The sequence below is a fragment of the Brachyistius frenatus genome, unplaced genomic scaffold (genome assembly GCF_029030835.1).
Source record: "Brachyistius frenatus isolate BFR_SWC_R1_liver_20210118 unplaced genomic scaffold, ASM2903083v1 Contig_47, whole genome shotgun sequence".
Taxonomy (NCBI): Eukaryota; Metazoa; Chordata; class Actinopteri; family Embiotocidae; genus Brachyistius; species Brachyistius frenatus.
Genome location: NW_027210646.1, coordinates 534,560 through 555,476, shown reverse-complemented (window position 1 = coordinate 555,476; position 20,917 = coordinate 534,560). Strand labels below are relative to the sequence as shown.

Below are 20,917 nucleotides of genomic sequence, written 5' to 3'. Positions count from 1 at the left end.
TAGGACTAAAGATAAATTTGCTGCAATTCATGTGCCACACTAATTAAAGACTGAGACTGAGAAGGGTCTAACAGATCTACTTTAAGGACCATTACTTTTTTTTTTTTTTCTGTTTTCATTATATTTTGTATTTGGTTATATGCAGATGACACAGTTAATTACACCTCACCCGATATACAGAACCTAAAAATCAAAGCTTCGATATATCGATAAAAGGCCATTACATTCAAGCCCTTGCCAAATGCGATCACACAATGCTGATTGAGCACCACCAGATAGATATTTCTGTATTTCACAATCATTAAATCTGGTGTCCGGTGAAACATTCCTGCCCTGGCCGGGTGAATGCACACCGGGCATGCGCTATGAGCAGGGCAGGGCGCGCGTCCCACAGTCTTCAGCCGGCTGACTTTGGGTTATTTCCATTTTTAGCTCTATGGTAATTTGATCAGGGATAAAATAATTCTATCGTGCGAATGTTCAAGATTTTCAAAATATCACAAGACTGTACGGATCAAATGCTGATTGTGAAACGAGTCGTTTTTCACGGGAGTTGTGACCCTTTAAAACAATTTAAAACGATATGTCCACTGTTTTACAGCCGGAACGGAAGCGACAATGTATGAGTCTGGTAGGAGGGGGAAACAAAAGTTCTGCAGTGCGGTCATGAGTAATTTTACTGAGGGTTCTCCTTTCAATGACTTTGAAAGGATTGAATATCTGTAGATGTACCTTGAGGCGTCCTTATCATAAGCATGGTTTTAATGTATGACACACTTAAATGGTTACCACTTAAATCACCCTTTCTCCCTTTTGCCGTTAATTTCTAAAAGAAAATGGAGATGTGTTTTTAAAATAAAAAAACGCCCCATCAGACTGAAACTTTTTTTCATGTTCTGTCTTAAGTGACTGAGGATGCACCGTCGAAGCGTTTGGTTAAGGTTTTGAGAAGGTCGTACCGTTGGTTGAGTAAGAAAAAGTAGAAAAGGAGTTGAAACAGATTTGTTGACGTTTTACAATATTTCATTGAAATATGACAAACCCAAAGCTTTTCCATGTCTTTAAGGTGGTAGTCAGGACCCAAATCTAGTCTACAGTTGTGACCTCTGCGCATCAAACCACACCCAACCATCTCCCCGTGACCACTGGGATATATAAAGATGTCACATGTCAGATGGATCGGAACAACTGCTGTCAGTGAATTGAAGTCAAGGCAACCTAACCTCCTCTAAACAGTAGTGTATGAACATATTTCTTAAAGTGGTGATGTGGCACTGGAGGCACAGGTTTACTGCAAGGTTGAATCCTCTTCTCCTCAACCTACTTCTGGTACGTTTTTTTTTTTTTTTTTTTTTAAAGCTTTGTGGTTTTAACATTACCGCCTAATGATGACATTTAAATGAAAGACTGGTGAAAGAGCTCATTATGTATAATTTTCTAGGAACACTGCCTAAAAAAAAGTAGATCCATCCAGCAGTCAATGCAAATTTAAAGGACTGAAAATCACACGGGTTTAAAAATTACAAACATCTTTAACCGTGTACGCAATATAATTTGCAACTCGTGACTTCACGGTGAGCTCATGGCCTGTTTTTTGAGAAAAATAGATAAAAGACCGGACCATGATCAAAATGAATGAATCCATACTCAACCCATTTCCCCTTGTGCAGCCAGCTTCTGTGTTGACATGAAAAATGTATACGCTGTGCTTGATAAGAGTTCTTTGGTCTTTTGATCAAACGTGTTAGCGAACCCCCTCCACACGCCCCCCTCCAGGCAACCCTAGACCACACCCTGGGTCAATGGGCACCCTGGATCCCCATAAATGTGACCACACTAGCCAGAACGAACCAATGAATGACGTAGCGATGAGCTCCCGGGGAAGATGAGAAAAGTAATACTCTTTCCATTGATCTGGACTAGTAATTACACTTTGAAGTGATCTAAGCATTTTACGCTAAAAATAAAACCCATTCTTTTACAATCACGGTGCAATTGTGGCTCCTCAGGAAAGGGAACGAGACCAAGCTTCTAGGATATGTGACTCACCAGTACAATTGCAAAACCAGCCACCTCCACCACCAAAAGCAGGTTACATTAAAAATAGAACAGGAAGTGGAACGAAACCCAAGATGTGTCCCAACCACTGACAGATAAGTGATTTTAGATTTGATACAGCCTAAAGTTGTGCACTGACATCAATGAAAGGAACACTAAATAGTGTTTTACATTGTGTGCCCACCATTATTGATGGTAGTCATTACAAAAAGAAGCAGTTTCAGCATTACTTTTCCATGTGTCCGTTTCTCTTTTACAGTCTGCCCTACTAATGAATCATCCGTTTCTTCTTGCAGCTTAATTAAACTTAAATAGCGCTCATAAACCCACTGTCTCCACAGAAGTACCGAAAATAGAGGACGGTTGGCTGTCGTCAGCTCGCTATAACACCGTTTGGTCTTTTCCCTCATGCAAGGACAGTGGAGGCCTGTGTGTTTTATTTGGCACTAAATAAGCTCAAACTAAAAAGCAGGCTCAAGAACACGCCACCTGGAGGCTTTTTAACAGTCTGTTCTCCATTTTAAGGTCGATAAACAGCTGAGTTTAGCTGTGTCCACGTGTGCTGCCGTTCAAAGTCTGGTAGCGTCCAGAGATACCCAGGCAGATAATGAGTGGGGATAATCATGTGCAGGTGTGCCTTGTTGTAATGACGAGCTCCCGGCTTTCTACTCCGTCCTCACCCCCCCTCACCGCAGCAGTCTCCCAGCTTCTGTATTCTGCATCTGCCAATTTTTGGTGTAATTAAATGTAATTTTCTCACCAACACGTGTATCCCAAACTTAAACTTGTAATCAGTGCCACTGCCACCACCAACAGGCACTTAAGACACGTCATATTTCTGCAAGTGCTGAAATAGAAAGGTAAAAGTCCATAAATGGCCTCATCATCCTTTCAAGCTCACGTCTCCCAGTACAGGGCTCCAATAGGATATTAAAAGACTCACAGGACTTCTGGACATTTTGGTGTAATCAAAGCCAGAGAACATTTCACTGGCTTTTCCAAACATTTGGTGGGTGTTCGGCTTTGAGTTAGAGAGCTGAAGGAGGACCCAGCGTATTCCCTATCCCACAGTGCCAAGATGCAACATTAGGCTCAGCACCACAAACACTTTTATTTTCCTGCTGCAGAGAGTTCCCTCGCAAAGCCGCAGGGAAAAAAAAAAATCCCTGCTAGATATTTGTCGCTGAACTGTGAAATTACACTTTCTTTCAGGCTCCTTTAGATTGCAAAAAATAGGACTGATACCTTTGGGAAAGTACTGAGATAAGGGTCAACGTGATGTTTGAACTCAGGTCTGCGTTTGTCTGAGTTTCAGAGGAAGAATTCCCTTTTTCTGGTCGAGACAGACGGCAAGATTTAAGGTGGTAATTTTCTCATGACACACTAATTTCCATAAACGCGCTTTGCCCAGCGCTCACTTTCGTGTCAGTCGCATGCTGAATTACTGTAAAGACTATGGCGGAAGTCCAACTACCCTATACCCGATGTTGAGGTTTCTGGCATGGCTCGACATTCTCGGTTTGTCAGGGCCTCACTGGTGAGACGTAATTTATCTCGTAAAAAAAACTATGCTTTCAAAACAAACCCAGTGATGTCATGAAGGGAAACAATCCGCTGGCAGCCATCACAACTGCAATGCAAAGTCATTGCCAGGAAGAGATGGTTTGAACTGGGGGGGGGGTCCGTTGCTCTTTATAAGGAATGAGAGACGTAGATGAGATGAAGCAGTGGTTTCAAGGTCGGCGGAGACACTGGGAGACAGATGTAATGTGACGCCAAGGGGAAGCTGGATTTAATATCTGGTTTCTGTTTTCCTTCATTCTCCCCGCTGTATGTGTAAATGCAGCAACAGCTCGAACATCTGCAGCAGCAGTTGACTGTTTAACTTACCATCATCTGCTAGATGATGGCCAACGTTTATCTACTGTACTGTAGTGATTATTTGAACAGTTAAACATGTATTTTGATAATTGATTAATCATTTAGGTTATTCTTAAAACAAAGCAATTTTCTTAAGTCTTTGTTTACAACAAAGTAAATACTTGATCACACAAAGTAATAAGAAGACATCACTTGGGCTCTAAAAACTTTTTTTTCCCATTATTTTCTGACTTTTTAAAGCAGCTGGCAGAATAAAAATAAATGTCAGTCACAGCCCTAGTGGACAATCATACTCGTGTACATACGTGTCATTTATCATAGCTTACCTGTTACTTTCACTCCACTGCAGGTCACAGGGAAATGGTGTGCAGAAGATATTATGTAGCCTAATGTTATATATTTAAGCACAACAGTAAATAAGGTGGCTAGAAATAGCTTCCAACACAACCTACTACAACTTGTTTCTTCCATGTTTAATAATGTCTAACACACACACTACACACTACACTACATATATACTACAGATACAAATTTGAAATATAGGGCTGCTACAGAGGATTTTTACTCAAAATACTTCTTCCACTGCTGGTATGGAAGGATTTTTTTTTTTTGTAAATGTTATAACCCCATTTGGTGCAATTAAAGTCATGGAAACTCTATGTGCTCTAAAAAAAAAAAAAAAAAAAAAAAGGGGGGATTAAATGTAATGTAAAAAACATGTATTCAATTCTTTGAGAATAAACTTCTTAAAAAGTCTGTTCTGTAGTGTTTTTTTCCAGGATGTATACTAATGAGCATATTTAACAGGCTATACTGTAGAAGGAGAGTATTGGCCAGCCAAACGGTGGTCACTCAGTGGGAGGGGACCAGAGGAGGGGTATTGAGCAGCCAGGGGTTGAGGTGGTTCATATACAGCTGTGCCTGGCCACACTTTCGAGCGGGACCTCCCTGAGTCAGGGGTGAATTCCGTTGTCTACCCTCTCCGTCTCTCTCCGCAGGGCTTCACCGGGAACCAGTAGCTGCAGCTGCAATTAAGGAACCACGCCTGTTGCTCTCTAATTTCCCTGACTTGTCGGACTTATAATCCTTCCCTGGAGCTACAAGGGCTGTCTCGAGGGGCCAGGGACCTGTTCGTCCACAACACGCACTATTCCTCTTTATCTTATTTTTTTTTCCCACTTAATAACTTCATTATCGCGAGAACCTCCGGCAGGACCCTTCAGGGGCTTATCTTGATCACTGCTGTCGGACTGGGAGTTAATACCCCCCACCAATCGGTCACCCGGGAGCAGGCTGTCCAGGAAAACGCACCATACCAGCAATGGAGTACCTCAAGTTTTGTTTAGTGTTTTCATGCTGGATCAAGTTTGCAAATACTGTCTACTCTACTGATGCCCCTCAAGCTCCTGTGCCTATTCCTAAAGGTAAGGAACGAACTTTCCCCCCCCCCCCCCTCCTTTCCCATTCTTGTTCATGGGTCGTCCCAAACTCAAATACAAGCTAATACATACAGTACTTTTAACACAGCCTGGAGTTAGACGTTGTTTTATTGCGTTTTCTACGTGTGATCGAAATGTTAAGTCCCACATCTTCGAGCTGCGCTTCAGAGCTGTCAAGCCGTGCGCGCAACAACAACAACAACAACAACAACAACAACAACAAAAAATGAATTATGCAGTGGGGGAGATGTAATTCGCCGGCTACATGATGTTACTGTACATGAGGCGCAGGTTGCGTGCCTGCAGCTCCCTGTGCGGCAACCTGAATATGTTTAGAGCGACATACTGTGTACTGTTGGTGCGTAAATGTTCGCGATGCTTCTTGACGCAAAAGCACCCTCTGTGGTTTCTCACTATCCCGTTTATACTTTTTTTTGTTGCTTGGCTGCGCGCAGCTCCGGCTTTTATCCACAGATGTCGGGGCTGTAAAGTTCCAGTGCAGAAATAACGAAGCAACTGGGGCGAGAAGTTAAAGGTTTGAATTGGGTTCCTTTTCTTTACGTCAAAAACGTAAAGGAGAAGCCAGAACGATCACGAAGTCATTAGCAATGACGTACCACAGACCAGACTGCGCCAGAAATCCATTATTTGAAGTTAATAGCGAGCAGTTAAGTGACTAGCGACTAGGATACAGAGAAACGCTTGTAAATCTGTTAATTGGGCGGCTGGTGGAGTGGCGCCAGGCTCAACCTGCTCTTTCAGCTGCTGAGACAACCTATATACTTAACATGTATAGCTTTATGCCACCCCCAAATTGTATTGACTTGTATGAAAATCCCTCCCCTGTCAACACGTTTGCTGGTTAAATTGCTCTAAATTACCTTCAAATCCCTCTCAGTTAAACACAGCTCCTTCAATAGTCACAGGGCACCTTGTAAAAACCAGCAGACAAGAACGTAAGTGGATACATGTGGGGTTTTTTTTTTACGCAAATTTGATGTCACAAGTGGCCTACTGTGGGTCTGTGTTTCTGTCTAGAAATCTAACGATGCACTTTGAAACTGTGATAAAACATACCACACCTTAGAAATAAGATATGAAATAGGTTAGAAAGCAAATGAAAGCTTGAATTCTTCATATGACCACTTAACTTGAATCCAATTAAAGTTGCGTTTAATTGGATTTAAACGTGTTGATTTTACCCAGCTATTCACCGGAATTTAATCAGGTATTTTATTAAAAGATAAAGTTTATGATGTTCTGTTATAATGTTCAAATGTTGTTGCCTTTTTCAGACTTAGAAGTCATTCAAATGTAACTAAAAGATGTTGCGATGCAGTAAACAAAGGACGGGTATATGAAAGTTTTACAGTGCGATACAACTTTTTTGAAGCTCAAACCAACAACAGCTCAAAATGAAGCTCCAATTTCATAAGACAATTAAACAAAATAAGTCGAAATATAATATCTCGTGCTGGAGTTCTTGAGTTTTTCTAATCCACAAATGTGTACCTATTGTTTTTGACCGGGACATTGTGAGAAAACACTCGTCCATCAGTTATAAATCATTACCGGGCCTGTGTGTGTGTGTGTGTGTGTGTGTCAATAATAGGTCTTGAGGGACACACACACACACACATCACAGATTATATGCGGTGTTAACAGTCTCTTTTCCCCCATAAATTCTCAGACCAAAGGATTTCATTTCTTTCCCAGAGAGAGTAAGAGGTATACAAAGTATTCTAGAGAAAAATTTGGTAAATCCTGTTTTGTTTTTTTTGCCAGCTGGGCAAAAGCCTATACATGCCTTTTTAAAACAAGGTCAAATAATGTGCCATCCACCAAGTCAGAAAGAACAAGCTGTACTGTTGTTGAGGGGGAAAAAAATGCTGGTCGTCATAATGGGCAAGTAAAGCAGAAACAGTGGTTAATGGGGCACCAATAAAAAAAAGAAAAGGTGTTAAGTCAGTGTGTTGGTTCATATTCCGACACCTCTCCTCTAAGTCCTCTCTGTGCGTTTGGTTGGAGCACAGATGCTAGCAGTGTGATTTAGCAGTGAACAGTGAAAAGAGGCAGTGGAAGAAGTAGGAATGCAGGACTCTGCCCATTTCTCACCTGGCCAGTCACCGTGAACAGTGGAGGTGGCTGTTGGTTTTGTCAGTTTTGGAAAGTTACAAAAAAAAAAATTGGGCAGCGTAGACCCCCACTGTCCGGCCATCTGAAAGGAGCCTTTCACTTACTTCTGACTGACTGTGTGAACAGCACGTCTGACACGCTGTTGGATTTAACATGTAGGTCTTGTGGTGTGACTCTCAGCCACTGCAGTGAGATACTCGTTTATCCAAGACTGAAGAATTTGCTACAAAATACTGACTGACATTTAAACTGTTTATTGAAATAGCTCAATCAATGTTAGTTATAAAAAAATAAAAAAATAAAATAAAAATAAAACAAGTTTAAAAAAAAATAAAAAAAAGCAGCACTATTAACTTGTGCCAGGCTCTTAAGAATGTTCAGTGAGCTCAAATAGCTTGTAAGCTATTAAGTTTGAAGATGAAAATGCCAGTGATAATAGTAAACATGTCGGTGATCTGAAGGCGAGATGTTGACATTGTTTACTTCTTAAAAACAAATGTGTAACTGATGGTTACCAGTGATTAGTGAATGTTAATTTGAGCCCAGGATAAATGCCATTACTCATAATCTGTTGGGACTGTTCCCCTGTCCCACGGACAAGGCTTCTCTAGATTAGACCTTCCCCAGACATCATTGACGTGTCAACAGGCAGCACTTTATAGAGAAGAAAAGGAAACTCCACCTAAAGTTGTCCATGCCCAATATACTGCATAATAGCGCTCTCTATTGCCTGTAATTCCAGTCTAACAAACTAACAAACCGTGTTGGCAGACTCAGGCTGTAATCATGCCTCCGAACATTGTCACTATGTCACCACAAGGTTGGTTCCATGCCTCCTTTTCAGCCAAATATGTGTTGTGTTGTCTGCTTTTCAACTCTTTTTTTTTTTTTTTCTTAGCTGCGTCTCAGAGAATTTTAATCCGACTATCAAATAGATAAGTACAGGTGGATACCAAGCTCCCGTGATGCAAAGGCTTTCCCTGAAGCAGTACTGAAAATAGAAGATATTTTATTTCAGTTGTCAGGATTAGCCTTAAAGTACAAATATTTCATTACGTTATCAAGATAGTCATTTAAAGGAAGACTTCACTGAACACGAGACATGAGCTGATTTTTGCCAAGAGCTCCGTCGGCTGAACATAATGTCGAGTTGAAAATGTGTTCAAACTCCGAGAACTCGGTTTTAAATTGCAGTCATTGGTCTTTGTCCACATATGAAAGAGACTTTACTGTAACATACCAAAAAAAGAGAGAAAGGGCTACGGGAAATTCCATCAAAGTAAAAAAAAAAAGAAAGAAAAAAGAATAGTACACCAAGTGAAATTGGCAGAATTTGGCAGAAACAACTTGCAGCTTTTTCATGCCTTTAGTCGAATACCAACAATTATACAGTCATACTGGAGAGAAGCAACAAAGACTGTATACTTATAGGTCACTGATTAAAGTCATTTTTCGAGTCAGGGTAATTCAATTTCAACATCGAGCTACAAATATCTCGCACAGTATGACGTGCAATCCTGTTGCAGTCCATCATAGCACATGCAGTCACTAGCCCACACAGGGTTTTTCTCTGACCCTCCCCATCCCCACGCATTCCTGTCGCCAAGGTTACCCACATGGATTGTCTATCACTCGAGATGCACACTCACTACTTGCTTACATCCTTGCAGTCAGCTCCTTGTGTACCATAGGACAAATTAAAAGGGGTGTATCCGGCCTGTGGGCGGCTTGTTGAACAGGCCTGGTTTAAGTATTTCATACACTAAGAAAATAGCTATTAAAGTAGCGGAATATGGAATTACAAACTTTAAAAAAAAATTTTTTAATGAGCCTGCTTTTTTTCAGTTAATACTCAGTAAACTTTGAAGGTTGTTAAAATAAATCAGCTAGCTGAAATCAACATGTAGATATGACGCTTTGCACTGGGGGAGCAGCTCACTGCTTGTCTTTAAAGAGCATTTTGAATTCCAGGTAGAAAAACTGGAGCCATTTTGAGGAAGCAGCATGTGGTTGTTAATCAAAATGCTGGGCAGCAAACATGATCAAAATGTAATATTTTACATCAAAAAGTTGTATTTGCTTCCTAATTATATTAATTCTGCATGAGATAAATTAGCGTATTGATCATGACACAGTTTACACTTACGTGGTTAATCTCCATGTGCATTAAGTTGATTTAAACTGAGTATGTTTATTTATGCAATGAAGGTTTTAAAGCTCTGTGGGCAATTGAGGAAATGACTGTCTTAACTGTAACAGCGCTGCAAGACAACAACTGCAGGAGAGCTTAATGATTTTTTCCCCCCTGCATTTTAGTTGTTGTTGTTGTGGGGGGGAAGGGAGGATAAATAAACGATTCCTGATTCAAAATGACGTGTGACGAGACTACAAAATTGTTTCCTGGCTCAGTGCTGGTGACATCATGCCACATCCTACGGCTGAAAGTGCCTGTGGTTTGACATGTGTAATTGAAATCACAGCCTTTTTGGGCAGATACCCTACATGGCTCGCGTATTATGGAAATGTGTTTTGTGTTTTATCAATTATAGTGACACTGACATGTCAATAGAAAAGTCTCATTGTAGTTGTGGACAAGAAAACCAAAGTTTAACCATCCAGTTTGTGAGCAATTGGGTTTTCTAGTCCCTCAAATTTGGTTTCTAAGGCTAACTACTAACACATGGGGTACTCACCTAGGTAGCAACAAAGGTATTTGTTACTGTAAAAGAAATGTCTCCATGTCTGGGGCTCCTGGTGTTCAGATATCAAGGGTAAAACTTCTGGGCCAAAGCAACATGTGGTCGCATTAAAATGCTAATGCTTTCTAAAGCTGGAAACTGGAGGTTGGGTAGCGTGTTTCTATGTTTAGTGGAAGGCTGGGAAATGACGTTATAGCAGAGCTACATATATGTGACGCCTTAACAGTTAAAACAGAAGGCGACTTGATTTTTGTGCACATTCATCCTTCTTATACTCCATATATTCAGTCTCACTCATATGTACAGATGTTTTTGAGAAAGCTCTGCGCCACTTTGAATGAAGATTTCTGCCCTTATTTTACCACTGTGTTTATAAGAACTGTTTGTTTGTCATGTAGCTTTATAAACCTCTTCTGCCCTGAACCTTTCCAACATCAGAATTGGAGGATGGGATGTTGGGAAGGCTGTCTGACCATTTCTGTAACCTTCTGAAACTAACAATCCCTCATCCATACTCACTTCACGCTGTCATTGGCCAGCTGTCCGGAGGCGAGATAACAAGCAGGGTTTGAACCCTCTCTTTAGCCCTCTCTTTCCATGCCTTATTTTCCTTTTCATGTGTTCAACTGAGGCAGGAAAAACTGCCTGAGGGCGTGTGCCATTACTTTAAAGATGTGGATGGATTAAATGATCACGTTTGACAGTTTACCCAGATGTCAGATTAACACCTTCCCGATTCCATATGTGACTCAACATCCTAACAGCAGCCCTGTTTGAATGTGATTATTATTTTCAAGATAAGGAATTACTACAAGTAATGAAATATTTTTTGATCAATAAATAAGGCACAAGTAGTTCCAGAGATACAGGCGCAACACAGGAACAAGACAATTTCCTTTTTATCTTTTGGAAAATGGATCTGAATGACACAGGAATGTAATGCTAACCTCTCTCCTTCCCTTTGCCTTTTTCTATTCTCTGAGAATTCTCTCTGCTTCAGTATTACCACATACTTGGTCTGATAAGTCTGTCTTCGATAGTGTTGCTACCGTAAGTTCCCAAACTAGTCTTGTTTTCTTCAACTTGTATTGCTAAGACTATGGAAACTAAGCAAAAACATTATTAGGCCAACCCCCGCATTTGTGAATCGACTGAAAAATCCCACTATATATTCTTTTTTTATGCAATCTGGCTCAATATATTTCTACATTACCTACAAAACAAAGTTGTTGTCACAGTGTTTTTTATTTTGAGCAGCGCAGGGAAGAGTTTCAGCTACAAAACCTGGCAATAAATCAGTGATAATGTTTTGGCACAGCTCAGGAGTCAGGGCCCATCCATTAAAAGGAAATGCTTAGGAGTCTATTAAACTCAATTTCTTATACCACGCTCCAAATACCCAGAAATAGTTGTCTTTTTTCATCCTTCCAGCTGCAGGAAGGAACACAAACACTCGGGTCGAAGTTGAATTCAAATTGAATATGATGAGGGCTGGTTTTTCATTCGGGTGCACATCCTCAAGTAAATTAACAGGTTGAAGAATGGAACACTGGGTTGCACTAAAAAAAAAAAAGAAGCTTTATTTAGAATCGTGATGTGGAATCCTTGTATGAAAGTTTGAAGGAGGTCTAATGTGGTTATAAGGATGATCTTTCCATCTCCCGCTTCCTTTTAACAGTAAGGGCAGGCCGAGTCAAATCAATGCTGGTTATTAACTGAACTATGTGCTCTTTCTATGGCCTTTCGGTGAAAACTGTGTATTTACTTGGACGACCAGAATAGACCAGGGGTTTGTATTCACTGTGTTTACTGACCAAGACTGTCTCATCAAAGAGGATCCTGTTCTGCGTATGTTGAAGGCCAGGGCACCTTCCCATGATAGCTCTTTCCTTTCTGCAAGAAATGCTTACTTAAGCTTTGTCCCAGCCAGTGAGTCAGAACTTTTGCTCATTGAAGTGTGAAGTTTACCTAGACGGCGGAGCCCCATGTGGTGCAGATACAGAGTGCAAAGGAAAGACCACTTGGTGTCCTTGCCTTTCTTGGAGAGGAGTTTCAGCAGCACAGTATGAGCTGCATTCCTCTCCTCCTGTGGGCTGTACATACTGTACTGACAAGAGAACATGCAGTGTTTACTCTGACTAGACACTCTTCCTCTAAAGTCATAGTTGTATAAAAGCCTCGCCTCTTGAGTGTTACCGTCTGGCCCTCAGCTATGCTTCATTATTAGTGCGATTATTGTAAAACACATCAAAAGGACTGGAAAGTTGTCCAAAGATTTAATTTGGTTTTAGACAGAAAGAATAGAAAGGTAGATTAGTTGTTTCATTGTCCTAAAAAAAAAAAATAGTTTTTTTTCTCCCCTGGCACTCAGTGAAACAATGAAGCATTATGTGTCCTCCATTAACACCCTGGCTCATTCTGGTGAGCTTGGTTTCAGCCAGTAAACTGTGTGACTACAAAGGCAAGCCATTAGTATTAACACAGAATAATATAAAGTGTGAATGCTGCATTTCTACACGGTGAGAAATAAAGTGTGGCATTTTGAGGGGGATCAGATAAGTAGTTTGTTACAAATTCTTACCAGGAAAATCTATTTGATAAGAGATAATCTAATATGACGATGTTGTTGCTCCTTCGTATTCCACACTGACAGGTAGGAGCAGGGATAGAGATTTCAAGCAAAAATTAAATTCAACATTAACTAGGAACTATTCTACTATTACTCAAAAACGGGAGCCTGGTAATAAAGTATTCTTCTTCCCCTTATTTTGTTGATTGGCAAACAGCTTTAAGGTGCATTACCGCCACCTTTCTGGAAGTAGTGCAATTTACAACATGTTTCTGCTATATTCTATAATATGTTGATAGGTTGAATTTTCATTCAAAAATACTAACAATAGTAACTTGCCCGTTGTTCAGCTGAGACTTAACTTTGAGTAAATATGCAATTAAGTAATAAGTGGGTACAGATTGTTGCTCTATGCTCAAAGAGTGGCCCTTTACCGGCCATACTTTTAATGGTACTATTTAGGTTAACGTAACAGAAGAAAATGGAGAAATAGCTTTGGTTTGGCATTAAATTGACAGATCACCATTCTTCCCGAGGCCATTTGTGTTGTATTTGTATTTTGAGCCGTGGTTCACGAGGCCACTGAGAATCCGACGTGATTTCTTTCACCTTGGAGATTGATGTACGGAAGAGCCACTCGAGAGACCTGCCAAAATGTTTGAATAACACTTGTCATGTAGGAAACAAAAGGGCTGATACTTATCTCTTTTAAAGGCTTTCCCCAGGCTGTACTGAAATTGGATGTTTGCTTGTTGGGTGGCACTGATGTGGCATGTATTTTTTGTAAGACTAAGTGAAACTAACTGAATAGAGCAGAGATCACAATATGCAGCTCACTGCTGTCTTTTCTTGTACAAACAGAAACAAAGCTACTGGTAATAAGCTTAAAATTTATGAGAACAGAAAAATAAATTGAGCACACTGCAGAAAGAAATACTAAACCTGTGTCCTGGCTGTAATCACAGCATTACGTAACGGAGACAATTTTCTTGGAGGTGTTTTACATTTACATCAATCTGCTCGTGCGCTTTCACTTGGCGCACGTTTTCTCTGCAGAGAAGTTGTCTTTTCCTACTACTTGAAAAAACCCACCACTACAATAGCAATTGGCCAAAGTGCAAGCACACTTGACTTTAAAAAGGGAATGGAAGATAACGGTGTGATGGATTTATTTTACGTCACGATCAAAACTCACCTCTGATTAATTAAGAGACCAAGTACAACTCCTTTGAACTATGTAATTTACTTTGTACTCAGATTATCCCCCGTTAAAATAACAGAAGTGGAATTGGACACATCTTAAATGCACTTAAACAATTAGAGGTAAACTGTGCACTAATATCATTCAAATATATCCCCAAAGTGGGTAGTTTCGTTTGATTTACAACACATGTTTTGCCAAAGGCACTGGTCTTCAAGTATACAAATGTTGCACTCTGCATACCCAGCTGCCTGATCTGGGTCTGCATCTTTGCCAATGTGGTTGTCTGGTGTCGGGAACTTGGAAGCATGGAAACACTCTCCCGAAGCCATTAGAATCACCTGTTTAACAGAGATGTATCGGCAATGTGTTTCCCAGATGAGGGAAACATCATCCCCCGGCTCTACTATCCTCCGACGACATCTCCCTTCAAGCCAAGAACAAGAGCAGAGAACACCTGGAGCTCACTATAGTTTGTGTTCAATTTGGAACTCATTCTACCAAATCTGCCTTGTTATTTTTTCCTGTGTGTCATGCGAGGCAGTTCGGACAGAGACAGACATAGAACTATTTCCAACCTGTAACGCAACCTTTGCGTCGGACGAGCACTGGAATGGCTATTAGAGTGATGACAGGGCCCCAGACTAGACTGAGATGAGAGAATGGCTAAGTCACGTTGACGGGAAAGGATGGAAAAGAGTTGCGGAGGAGGCTGCTTGTAACCGCTGACGAATACTGCTTTGGAGTAAGACCTGGGCTTTTGTCAAACCCGTCGTCTGGTTTACTTTGACGGTGTTGAAATAGATTTCAAATATATCAAAAGCTGGGCAACGCGATATTTTTAACACCCACAGAAAACGGATTGTCTGGTATGTTGTATGAATGCTTTTTGATTTAATTATATTTTTCGATATTGTTGTTTTCCTCCCATAGCTGCCATATTGGCTTTATTTGACCAATGGGAGTGAGGGAGGTTATACCACATGAAAACGCCACAGTATATCTTCTTTTTCTTTTTTTTTTTTTTTACTGGAATTCTTCATTGTTCTTTATGTGGATGGTGAAAGTTGCCACGCAGTCAACAAGACAAAATAGGTCTAGTTCAGGCTAATCGCAAATCATACCCATCACGTGAACCAAAGGTGTAATGCCAGCTCTTTAACTGTGTTCTGGTCCAGAGTGCACTTATAAATGAGGTCTTCTCAAGGCCTTTATCGGACCCTGATATGTCTTTCAGAGTCCCAATCCGTCTTGCCAATGTTCAATAAATAATTTACGAGGGTTTAGTGGAACGTAGTGCTGCATATTAAACAGAGGGCAGATTGTCTCTCCAAACATGAAAAGCAGGATTAGTGTTTAAGCAGTCCTATAAAACCATATTAAAATTCTTATTACATTTTTTTTGTTGGCCTGTCTGACGACCAGCATGAAACAACATTTTATACACTTTGAAATGGCAGAAAGAAATGAATAGGTGCTCCCCCTTTCATGTAATAATGGCATTTGATGAATGAGATATAGAGTTCCTGATTATTTCCTTCCTTGGCTGACAATTAAAGACAGAACCTTTCTGGTTCAAGCGAACCTCAGTTGGTTGAACAAAATATTGCAGAACAAATGAAAACTAGCATCTCGAGGGTACACAAGACGAAAGTGCAAATCTGTATTTGGTTAACCCGTCCTAAAACCCTCACATTTCAGCACTTCACGGTCTCTGGATATGTCCTAGAGGTTTGTGGGAGTTCTTTTGCCCCACGAAGGAAGAATTTATTCAAAAATATGGTTCTGTTTTTAAATCGAATTAAAACTACAGTAGCCGTTCCTAATTTAAGACATAAATTAAGGCTAAACCAGCTAGCTACAAGTATGTTGACATAGGTTTGAGGTTTACAAGGAACATGGTTCACAGAAGTGGGAATCTCAATACTTATAATTAAGCTTAGAACAATATACACATTTCTGTGGGTATCCTTTTGTTGAAGCCAAAATTTGTTCAACTTCAAATGTCTCAGGTTTCATCTGCAAGTGTATATTCCCGCATCCCTATAATTTGCTGGTCAAAAAATATCAGTCATAAACTGAAGTTCTGGAACATTTGTCCTTTTCTTTCTTTTTCAGAAAAATTGCTCGTCATAACTGTTGCAACAGAGGAAACAGACGGCTTCCTCCGCTTCATGGAGTCTGCTAACTATTTCAACTACACTGTGAAGGTAAGACTGGCCTCGCGTATTTTCTATTTAATCATAAAAATTAGGCTGCTAACGACGCACAGCAGTAGAATGTTTTGAACACCTCCCAGGATTGATTAGGTCCCTCAGAGGAAACAACCAAGTGCAGCAACTTGCAAAAACATCCATCTTAAAGGGATCCTCCTCAATGTGGGTCTAGAATTACCCTCTGTGGTTGAAACAACTAGTAAAAACAATTTTGAGTATTTATTTCCCCCCCAGCTTGGAGCTCAGTTCATGCCCTGCCCTCGTCTGTGAGCCCTTGCGAGATACTTTGCAGGTCTTTTCGACTCCTTACTTAAAATGATCTGTGCGGCAAAACATTTCTTAATAAGAGTTCATGTCGAGAACTTCCTGCTATAATCAGTTTAATTATATTGTTTCTTCAGGCGAGATGCGCACTCACCTCTAGTCTGCACAAAAAGGCCCCGAGCACCATTGGTAAACAAAGAAAAACAGGGACCTGAAAATCGGAGTGAATCTCAGGTGTTACCTCAGCACCGCAGGTTACTCGGCCCACGGGGATTATCAGTTTGACTATACCTTAAACTCCAAGGCTCACACTCTCATTTATAGCTCCCCTGATGACGACTGGCTCTTTGCATTCATAGCTACGTGACAAAATAGTGAGATGGTGTGAAAGTTTGATCTAGCAGCATTTTCATAAAAGGAGTCTATAAAAACACGTCTATTTTCTGCCCGTATTTGCCCATTCTCAAATCAGCTTGTTATCCTGTTTCTTGAAAGAAGTGTTTCTGGCACTGGCACAATTCCTAACAGATAGACTGGAAAATGAACAAAGGACTGGTGAAGATTGGATGCTTTTACTGCGCTGAAAGGCGGCCTTCTGGTCATTTTTGGTGTCGAGCCAGTTAATGGACTCGACAATCTGTCCGTTGTGTGTTGTGTCTCAGGTGCTGGGGATGGGAGAAGCGTGGAAGGGTGGGGACGTCGGCCATTCAATCGGTGGAGGGCAAAAAGTCAAACTACTGAAGGAGGCTATGGAGGCTGTGGCTGACCAGGAGGACCTTGTTATCCTGTTCGTGGACAGGTACGTTGACAACCAAAGCTATTTATTTAAATGACATATTATAGTACTATCATGGTGACTTCAGACCAGCGCAACCTTTCCTTTGCCTGGCTTTTCCTCCTAATTCAGTATTTTGCTGAGTGACAACATTTATTGAGTCGTGAAAAAAGCATCTCAAAGCCTAAATGAATTTGACTACTATTAGCACACCCACATTCACCGCTTGAATAGATTGGGTCTGGTCACCCATCATTGGGGATTGTTTCAAGTTGCTTCATCCTAAAAGTTGTAGAACTGAACCTTTTGAAACTTTTGGTGCAGCCTTTAACCAACCATTTATGTATGTATGTGAACCCCAGAGACTATAATAACAGTAAAAAAAAACTGAGGCTGTGAGCCAGTAGACAAATCCAGACTATAAATTAATTCCGTCCACAGAGAGCCCTGATAGATGGACGATTTGAATATTCACTAGATATTCCCAAGAGCCATATTACTTTAAAATACAATACCGAAGTGAAGTCTCTAACTCTGCTGCAGACAACAGGCGTCATAAAGAAAAAAAGATCCAATTGTTTTTATTAGATTTTTCTATTTGATTTAATAACTGTATTTTTTTTCCCCCCTCGCTTACTGGATGCATTTTTCTTTTACTACAAATGCCGAGCTTCTAAAACATCAGTTTGAGCGAGCTTTGATGTGACTTAGCTTTAATTTCCATATCAAGAAAGGGACGCACATTTTTTTAATTGCTGTGTAGAGCTCTGATTTGGAAATGAAAACAAATATTCACAATCACAGACTGTAATAATTGCTTTGAAAGCCATATCTGTGAGCGAGTGCATATTTACGCAGTGCCTAGACATCCCCCACTCATTCATGCAAAGGCATCATTATAGAGCATCGCCAAATATATGAGAAGGGTAATTCTGACATGCAGGTAGCTGAATTATGAGTTTTCAAAGCCAATGCAAAGTTTCACTGAGATAATGTGAGTGTTTCAGGATAATAAGAGCTTTGCCAGCCATATTTCTTTAAATAGAGCAGAAGATGATGATGCTTACTGTACCACGTGACATGAATAATTTTAGAAATAATTGCTGTGCAAAGTTGTCACACCCTTGAAACAGGTAATTGGAAATGTAATTTTTTTTTCTTTAAAAGGAAGTGATTGTAGTATAATAAAACACCTCTGCACTTCAGAAGATTACGAGCCTTTCAAATGCTTTTGAACATCTATAATCCTGCTGGACCACCTCGGGTGCTTTGACAGTGTCGGCTTCTGATCACAGAATTCCATTTTGTCTTGTGATAAATGTCTTCTCTAAGCTGCAAGTGAAACTGAAATACATTCACGGTGTTGTTGAGCTTCTGAGCATGTGCCAAATTCTTAAAATGAAAAGAAAATGATGACATGCCACTCAAAAGCAGCGTAGCTCAAACTGAGACCGCAGCTACTATTCGCAGCCAGGAACGTGTGAGTTACGCATCAGCCTCGATGTAATCCCTTTTGGGCTTCACGATGGAAAATGTAACGAGTTAGACAAGGTTTTCTTTTAATTCCCAAACACCCGACCTTAGTAATGCTGGGAAGAAATTAAGGAGATGGTGGTTTCTACTTCTAAATTCCAGAGGCAGGTGAATGACGCGTTTCTTCTCACCGCTACACAACACTGTTCCATGAGTCTATTCCCGTTCGACGGGTTTGATTTGGGTGAAAACCACTGCATCAGTGGTGTCAGTGGAGCTTTAAACACAATTTGATTATTAGCTACTGATTCAATTCACCAACAACTTGGGTATAGATGAGTCTTATAATGAAATGGGTTCTGAGTGCAGAGTTGAAATCATGCTACGCAGTATTTAGTCACACTTTTTTAGTTTTGTTACAGAAGCAAAACCGTTTAGCATCTCATTGCAGCAACACTTAATTCAGCGTCTTAAATAATAATATGGACAGTACTGACAAAGAGTGTAAAACAGAACAAGATGTTTTTGGTCATAAATATATTTTCACACAATAAACTTTTTAAACCTTGTCATTTCAAGAACTGCAGGTCATTTTATACTGGATAAATAACTATGATTGATGAGTTTATGAGGGATAGAGGCTACTTGTCTGAACATCTGTCTACCAGATGTGGATGGAGCTTCCTCACCTACATTTGACTTTCCTTTGTCTCATTACACACCTTTCCTGCAATCTCATATAAACTACTGTGTAGTGTCATATAAACTACTGTGTAGTGTGCATATATAAATATATAGTGTGAGATTTTTTTTTTTCGTGTCTGCAGTACACAGACACACAAACAGAATTAAAGCCACGTCTAGCGGAGGGTGTTTTATAGTCAATGACTGTGAAACTGGTGCCACCAAAATTAATCGGCTCTTTTACTGTTACGACTTCACACCTCAAAAGCAATAAAATCAGCAGAAACATTTAGTTGTTTCTTCATTTTTAAATATCTGCCTTTTTAACAATAGCGTGCTTTTAAATAAGCCACCTCGAGGCCTTCGTAAGGAAGTCATGATCAGCACTGTTTGCGTGCTTTTGTGTGTCAATGTCTGGCAAAGCAGAACTCCTTTCCACATACCTCACAGTACAATCCCAGAATGCTTTCCGTCACTAATGCTCACTCATGAAGAATGTTCACTGTTTACATTCAGATGTCTATCTATCTCAGGCAAGTAGAAGCCCAGCCAGTGTGTCAGATCTAAGATAAAATATTGCTCAAGAAAAAGACTGTTCCTACAGGTTAAATAAAATGACAATAATCTGTTTTTCTTCACTCCTGCCTTTTAGCTATGATCTTATCTTTGCTGGGGGACCAGAGGAGATTCTCAGGAAGTTCCAGCAGGCCAATCACAAAGTGCTTTTTGCTGCAGAGGGCCTGATATGGCCAGATAAACGACTAGCTGACAAGTACCCCTCAGTCCGCAGCGGCAAGCGATACCTCAACTCTGGAGGTGGGTTTCACAAATTCAGAATATCAACTGTTTTCTGAACCGATCTCCATCCATACTAACGTGCCTGAAAAACACGTATCACACAGCTTTTCTTGTACACTGGCCATGCAAACCAAAATCACTGACACACTGTATTTAGTCACCCATCAGATTCTGATACCAGCAGTATTGGTTAGGTTTAGATATGAAGAGTGAGAAGGTCGGGTTAGAATATCAGAGCCGAGTTACAAAACGGGGATTGTAACACCATTTTGTGTTACACCAGCCCTGTAGGAATGATAAGACAAAATTACACATATTGACCCAAATAATAGCTTCTCCCCTCCTGCTCGTGGGATAGCAATATGAAACGCTGAATTTATCTGCACAACAGCTATTAGCACAGACAACAAGGCCAGCAACAGCTGTAATTTGTTATCCATGTTGAAATAACCACTGGTAGCATTTGCTGATGTTGTTTTTTTTCTCTTCGGAAAAGGGTCGCGATAAGGGCCTGACAAGTCAGGGCCGGATACGCTGTGACTGCTAAAAAAAAAAAACCCAGTAAGGAAGCGTACATGGGTGTACGTGTCTACTTCGTTTTAGTGTAGCGTACACGCTACAAAAAAGGTGTGGCTACACAAAAAAACATTTGACACACATCTCGCGCACACCTAACAGAAAAGATACACTCCCATCTGTACCAGTCCAGCTGTCTGCAGGGGCT

General features: G+C 40.5%; 2 protein-coding genes across 2 annotated transcripts in view; both read left to right on the top strand.

The window, feature by feature from the left end:
- Window positions 1-20,917, top strand: part of LOC138623826 (phospholipid scramblase 1) — a 179,529-nt gene that overhangs the window by 9,907 nt on the left and 148,705 nt on the right. The window lies entirely within an intron of this gene.
- Window positions 4,892-20,917, top strand: part of plod2 (procollagen-lysine, 2-oxoglutarate 5-dioxygenase 2) — a 30,782-nt gene continuing 14,756 nt past the window's right edge. The window contains exons 1-4 of the mRNA XM_069703524.1: window positions 4,892-5,363; window positions 16,102-16,193; window positions 17,126-17,262; window positions 20,048-20,211. Of these exons, the coding sequence (XP_069559625.1) occupies window positions 5,261-5,363; window positions 16,102-16,193; window positions 17,126-17,262; window positions 20,048-20,211 (496 nt within the window). The 5' untranslated portion in view covers window positions 4,892-5,260. The remainder of the gene's footprint in view (window positions 5,364-16,101; window positions 16,194-17,125; window positions 17,263-20,047; window positions 20,212-20,917) is intronic.